The sequence below is a fragment of the Plectropomus leopardus genome, chromosome 6 (genome assembly GCF_026936395.1).
Source record: "Plectropomus leopardus strain MGB_pleo_1.0 chromosome 6, ASM2693639v1, whole genome shotgun sequence".
NCBI classification, from domain to species: Eukaryota; Metazoa; Chordata; class Actinopteri; order Perciformes; family Serranidae; genus Plectropomus; species Plectropomus leopardus.
Genome location: NC_142181.1, coordinates 22,849,439 through 22,856,525, shown reverse-complemented (window position 1 = coordinate 22,856,525; position 7,087 = coordinate 22,849,439). Strand labels below are relative to the sequence as shown.

General features: G+C 38.4%; 1 protein-coding gene across 1 annotated transcript; it reads left to right on the top strand.

Moving 5' to 3' along the window:
• Window positions 1–2,806: 2,806 nt before the first annotated feature.
• On the top strand, window positions 2,807–6,431 carry LOC121943440 (extracellular calcium-sensing receptor-like). The gene is made up of 5 exons (XM_088078278.1): window positions 2,807–3,085; window positions 3,212–4,006; window positions 4,188–4,415; window positions 4,585–4,708; window positions 5,518–6,431. The coding sequence occupies exons 1-5, from the start codon at window positions 2,822–2,824 to the stop codon at window positions 6,429–6,431; spliced, it is 2,325 nt and encodes a 774-aa protein (XP_087934404.1). The 5' UTR covers window positions 2,807–2,821.
• The last annotated feature ends 656 nt before the right edge of the window (window positions 6,432–7,087 follow it).

Below are 7,087 nucleotides of genomic sequence, written 5' to 3'. Positions count from 1 at the left end.
AAACCGAAAAACATTATGGTGGGAAGGGCTTCTTCGTGTTATTGTATTTTTCATAGGACTCTTAGTTGTGTTATGTTTTCTACTTGCTTTTTTGGCAAGAAAGCTGCCTGATAATTTCAGTGAAGCTAAATTTATCACTTTCAGCATACTGATATTTATTGCAGTCTGGATCATGTATATCCCCACATATGCCAGCTCAAATGGGAAGTTCACTGTAGCTGTGGATATATTTGCTATTCTGGCCTCCACTTATGGAATATATGCTTTTTAATGTTATTAAGGCCTGAGGACAATACAAGGAAACATTTAATTGGTAAAGGGAACCCAAGAGCAATTTAATTTATTTGTTTAATAAGAGCAGGAAATAGATTTGGTTTTTTTTGTCTTTCTTTATTTACTTCTTTCTGTCTTTATTTAGTTTATAGATATATGCTTAAAATGAAGTATTTTTGAGGAAACATGAGCTCTGAGGTCACACTATCTATGAAAAAAGGTCTGTTTTGAGATTTTGACCACAAAAACAGTTGTGTTTATAACTGATGAAGATGCACCTGGTGTTAGAAAGTTAGATCTCATATAAGTTTGTTACCTCTTAAGTCTCCTCTGATACAAAAACAGTTTTCTGTAAACACGGAATCGTCTCAAGAAATGTGTGTCCACACAAAACCACTGAAAATGCTGTAGTACATATGCCAGGCCTGTAAGCAGCGCTGTAACGCTGCCACAGAAATACACCAAAAACAGAGAATAAGACAGGGAACATGCAAATAGAATTTGTGCAATGTAAACAAACATACGAAGAAGACGATGGCAGAGAATACGAATCAAGCTAGAAAGGAGACATTTGTGTGAAGCAGGAATTTTGCTGTAAAAGCCATGTCATGCTCAGTAGCTTCTGGAGCACAAACACAACGCTGTAATCCACCATTGTTGTTGTTGTTGTTGTTGTTGTTGTTGGCGGAGTTAGCACATGCAGCTTAAGGGAGAGGTGGAACTATGGCGTCATCGGTTCAGGAAAGATGCATATGGGATGTAGACATGCAAACACAAGGCTGATGTCTTCAGATTTGTTCACTTGTTTCAGCACTTTGTTTAAAAAATTAGCATATTTGTGCTCCCAAACCGCCTATTCCTTGTGGATGAAATGTCCATACAATAAAAAACTTTTGCGGATACACCTAAACTCATCTTCGTATGGACATGGCTATAAAAGCATAAAATCTTATACTTTACATTTCAACAATGTGTATCAACCGAAAAGAAATAAAGTCAAAACACTGCATCAAATCAAATGTACACTCTTGTTGTGTTTGTAGAGACCCTGATTTACATATATATATATATATATATATAGAGAGAGAGAGAGAGAGAGAGAGAGAGAGACTATATCAACATATTAGGAAAATGCAGTTGAAACGGTTAGGGCCTTGTCTGCCACTCTCATTTGTCTTCATTGTTTCCCAAGCCTCTCCTTGAGTACCATGTTTCCTGCAGATCTTTCACTGCTGCAACACAGTCAAATTTAATGATCATAACAACTGATCATTTCAGTCAGCTGTGTTGCAGGACAAGTGGGACTCAAGCAGAGGTTTGGGAAACTCTGATTTAGAGCCTTCAATTGCATCTAAGATAAAGTTTATTAAGTATTAAAACTCCTCTGCTAATTATTCTCAACCAGACTGGTTATAGATGAGTGGGTTTCTGTTTGCCCTAAATCATATAGATGTGTTTATGTGTGTCACTTCTCCACCTTACTTATCAACGGCTTAAATCAGCCGACACAATGGTGAATATACATTGATGTGGATTGTGGCAGTGTTTACAAAGAGAACCACATCTGACAGTTGCAAAGCTTCTTGAGTTAAGTATTGTGTTAAAACGTATTTAAATCACAGAGCACAAGAGATCCAAATGAATACTTGTCTGTCTAAAGAAGCCAGTTGAAGCCTACAACAGCATGTGCTGTACAGTTTCTTTCTTCTTTCTATATCCAAATAAGTATAGGCTGATTAGTTAGGCCCACTCTTACATTAAAAGTTGAAAAGACTCATGCAGGAGAAAAAAAGTATAAATTTCACCTCACCTAGAATATAAAAATGGGAATGTAAAAATGGGAAATCATTTATACAGAAAAACTGTATTAACAGATATCTGATAACATGCATCTTTATTTTTTTTTTAAAAAAAGAGAGAAATATTTGCAAAGCATTTGAAATATGTCAGGCCCCCCAAAACAAATTTTGTTTTGTCACCTCCTTTCTCTCTCCCCATTTTATTTGATGGTTTGTTGTTGGGGCTTTTTATTTTGTTGGTTATTTTTAAATCATCTTTAATGATGCTGCAAAATATATAAATACCAGTGCAAGCTTTTCATTTTCATTAGGGTAGATGTGATGCCAACCAGTGATTTAACTCTCTTAGACATTATGACGCCCACACAGAGGTGGCCAGAGCAGGGTTGGGCACTCTTACAGCTGTTGTTGGTGGCAAGTTTCTCTCAAGCTGAGGAGTTGGTGTGCAGGCGGAGAGGAGATCCTGAGAACCCTCATTTATTTAAGAATGGGGACATTACTTTGGGGGGAATCTTCTCGTTTCACAGCAGCTGGAAAGAAAGAAAGGAATCCTACATGGCCAAACCACTGTCACTGCAATGCATCAGGTAAATTATAAATCTATTTAGATTTCAATTGTCCCTCTTGTATGTATATATACCATTAAATGCTTTTATGTACTACGCATTTGTATGTTTGAAAGACAAATTGGTTAATTCCCGCATATTGCATCTAGTTTGAATTTCAGAGGTTTCCAATATGCCCAAGCTATGCGCTTTGCTGTAGAGGAGATTAATAACAGTACAGACCTACTGCCTGGCATTTCTCTGGGCTACAAGATCTATGATGTCTGTGGCTCAATTGCCAGAGGTGTGAGGGTTACACTGGCTTTGATTAATGGTAATGAGGTGTTATCTACACCTTCCCAGGAACCATGTACCAGACCTGCACAAGTGCAGGCCATTATGGGAGAGACCTCTTCCTCTCCTTGCATGGCTATAGCTACTGTCATTGGACCCTTTCATGTCCCGATGGTGGGTAATGTTGGTAAAAATCAAATTAAATTTTTGGTAACTAATTGTTATTCTTTAATGCTTCAATTGTAGTATGCTGTGTATATTCTTGTTTTATTGGGACTTCACTTCTTTCTTTTCTTTTAGATCAGCCACTTTGCTACTTGTGCTTGTCTCAGTGATAAAACCAAGTACCCATCCTTCCTCAGGACAATACCCAGTGACTACTACCAGAGCAGAGCACTGGCCCAGTTGGTCAAGCATTTTGGCTGGACTTGGGTTGGAGCGATTAGAACAAATGCTGATTATGGCAACAGTGGCATGGCCACATTCACAGAAACAGCCCAGCAGCTGGGAATCTGTCTTGAATACTCTGTGTCTTTCTTTAGGACAGATCCACCAGACAAAATAAGAAAGATAATTGACATTATCAAGGCTTCCACTTCTAAGGTAATTGTCACTTTCCTTTCCCACATGGACATTGATTTGCTAATACACGAGCTGTCTCGCCAAAACTTGACTGGGTACCAGTGGGTAGGGACTGAGGCCTGGATTTCTGATTCCCAAACTGCAGCCATGGATAAGCATCATATTCTGGATGGTGCCATAGGCCTGTCCATCCCCAAAGCACATGTCAGTGGCATGAGAGAGTTCATATTGGATGTGAAGCCACTTAATTCATCTAGTAATGAACTGTTTACAGAGTTTTGGGAGACATTGTTTGGATGCAAGTTCAAGCATTCAAAGTCATCAACAGTGAATCAGAGAGAATGCACTGGACATGAAGATCTGACTGGAGTGCAAAACAGCTTCACTGAAATGTCACTCATGCCTATCTTTAACAATGTCTATAAAGGAGTGTATGCTGTGGCCCATGCTCTTCATAGTATTCTCAGCTGTAATAAAACATGTAACAACAGGGTGCAGCTAGAGCCATATACGGTGAGTTAAACATGAAAGACTTCACTTATAGTTTTTACATTTAGTCACATTGACAAGCTGTTTTATTTGATGCTTTATGTTTTGATAGATGTATTGTTGCTATCTGTCTGACCATGTTGTTGTGCTGATAGGCCCACAAACTGTTTAAACTAATAATCAATATCAATGCATATCTTCATAGATCTTACAACACATAAAAAAGATTCGTTTTAAAACAAAGGAAGGAGATGAGGTTTACTTTAATGAAAATGGAGACCCTGCAGCAAAGTATGAAATAATAAACTGGCAGCCAACAGAAAATGGCATTGTTGACTTTGTCACAGTTGGTCTTTATGATGCGTCTTTACCTGCAGACAAACAGCTAAATCTGCAAAATAAGTCTTTAATTTGGGCAAAAAACTCACAACAGGTAGGCCACCGTAATTTTTGATTACAGTCTATTTGAATTGTCATAATTGTATATGGTAAGTTATTATTCATTGCTACTCAACTCTTGTGTTCAGTTTTGAGACTTACTGACAAAATCTTGTCAAAGTGAATGCCTATACATTTTGACCTTGTTCATATTTTTCTTGCAGGTGCCTGTGTCAGTTTGCAGTGAGAAGTGTCCTGCAGGAACTCGCAAGGTTCTCCAGAAAGGAAAGCCTGTCTGCTGCTATGACTGTATAAGATGTGCAGAGGGAGAAATAAGCAACATTACAGGTAATGTATAATTAAATGCAAGACTAAACAGAGGTTTTAAAGTTGGCATGGCAATGTTAACAAACTGTTTTGTAATTTGAATTTGAAGTATTGAGGGATTATAAATAAAGGCAAATATAAAATAAAAAATATCTTGAACACATTGATACAAATCATAGGTTGAGTCAATAATAATTGATCACGAAAGGGTTAAACTAGTGAATTATTCTGCTTTATACCATATGTTGTGTTTAGGGTTTAGCACTAACCGTAATCCCAACCCCTAACTGCACAGAATTCAAATCATTAATGAGAGAACAATGGAGCTGTCATATGGCTATCTATTTATTAGAAGATCATCATATAGTGTCTGTCCTTTATTCATGGGAAAGATCCCATATGGAGACAAAACCAAAGAGAAATGTACTAAGCAAGTCTAATACCTGACTATGAAAGTGATAATTCACACAAATAACAATAAGGCCTACTGTATTTTCACACCTTACCCTAGTGGTATCCAATCATGCGATATTGGTCTCACTGCTGAGGTGCTGAGATTTATCTCTCGTTGTCTCTGAAACAGTGATAACGCATTGAGAGTGAACTGAAGTGCATGTGGAACTAGACTGAAAATTGGAATTAGAAAATGAAAACATTTTGACCACAAATCAATAAATAATATCTCTTGGGAGTGTACTCACAATGACGCAATGCAACTATCAGAATAATCAATTTTTCATGTCTGTCTTGGATACATGATGTGACATAGAGACAAAACAAAGACAAATATACTGAACAAGTCTAACATTTCCTTGCATATTATTTTTCAGATTCTATCACATGTGTGCAATGTCACCCTGAGTTCTGGTCAAATCAGAGAAGAGATGCCTGTGTAAAGAAGGAGGCAGAGTTTCTGTCTTATGAGGAGATAATGGGAGCACTGCTCACTGCTGCATCCTTATTTGGAACATGCATCACTGCTGTTGTGGCCTTCATTTTCTTCAGATACAGGAGAACTCCTATTGTCAGGGCCAACAACTCTGAGCTGAGCTTCCTGCTGCTCTTCTCCTTGACTCTGTGTTTCCTGTGTTCTCTGACCTTCATCGGTCGGCCCTCTGAGTGGTCCTGCATGCTGCGACACACAGCATTTGGCATCACCTTTGTTCTGTGTATCTCATGTGTTCTGGGGAAAACTATAGTGGTGTTAATGGCCTTCAGGGCAACACTTCCAGGTAGTAATGTGATGAAATGGTTTGGGCCTGCACAGCAGAAACTCAGTGTCCTGGGTTTCACTCTAATACAAGTTATCATATGCATCCTCTGGTTGACAATCTCTCCTCCTTTTCCATTCAAGAATTTTAAAGACTTTAAGGACAAAATTATCTTAGAGTGCGCTCTGGGCTCAGCTGTAGGCTTTTGGGCTGTACTTGGGTATATAGGACTTCTGGCCATGTTGTGTTTCATACTTGCTTTTCTGGCTCGGAAACTGCCTGATAATTTCAATGAAGCCAAATTTATCACCTTCAGCATGCTGATATTCTGTGCAGTATGGATCACCTTTATCCCAGCGTATGTCAGCTCTCCTGGGAAGTTCAGTGTTGCTGTGGAAATATTTGCTATTCTGGCCTCAAGCTTTGGACTGCTCATTTGTATTTTTATTCCAAAATGTTATATAATATTACTGAAACCTGAGAAAAATACAAAAAAGAATATGATGGGGAAGGGGGCACCAAAATCATTCTGAAAACCGAAAAACGTTATGGTGGGAAAGGCTTTTTAGTGTTAATGTATTTTTCATATAATAAATTGTTAACCAGAGTGCAAGTAGCACTGGCATTGCATTGATTTTTACTTTAGGGTGGTGAAATTTGTTTTAAATATCACAAGTACTCCACTTACCACCAGGCTGTAAAGCATAAGCAACATCTGCAGAGGACATGCAGTGTTGAATCCAATCAAAACTTGTAATTTAGAAGATATTTTTTCTCATGTACTTGGCCAACATGTTCTTATATCAAGTCGTCACATATTACCACTTTGCAGTGAACTTCCACATCAACATATGACGCTCTTGAAATCCACTATTGATGTTCTGGGGTGCCACTACCGTGATGTCAACACAAGCACATGGTTAGGATTCGGTGAAAGAGCTGCATGGTAAAAAAAAAACAAAAAAAAACATCATATTTAGACAAACACCACAATCCCACATGAAAGTCCAGGGTTTGTTGGATCCATCCACCACTCTTCCCACATGCCCCATAGGATGTTTCATGTTGCTTATAATACATCATTATTGGCAGTGTATCAGCCTGATGCCATCCAGTGGTATACACAACAGGTTCTGTCTGACCGTCGTTTTAACTGACGGCAGTCGTCCATATGACGTGCTGCTGCAGC

Coding starts and splice junctions, on each gene's coding strand:
- LOC121943440 (XM_088078278.1), top strand. CDS start 2,822: ATGCGCTTTGCTGTAGAGGAGATTAATAACAGTACAGACCTACTGCCT. Junction 4,007..4,187: donor TGCAGCTAGAGCCATATACG/GTGAGTTAAACA, acceptor ATATCTTCATAG/ATCTTACAACACATAAAAAA. Junction 4,416..4,584: donor GGGCAAAAAACTCACAACAG/GTAGGCCACCGT, acceptor TTTTTCTTGCAG/GTGCCTGTGTCAGTTTGCAG.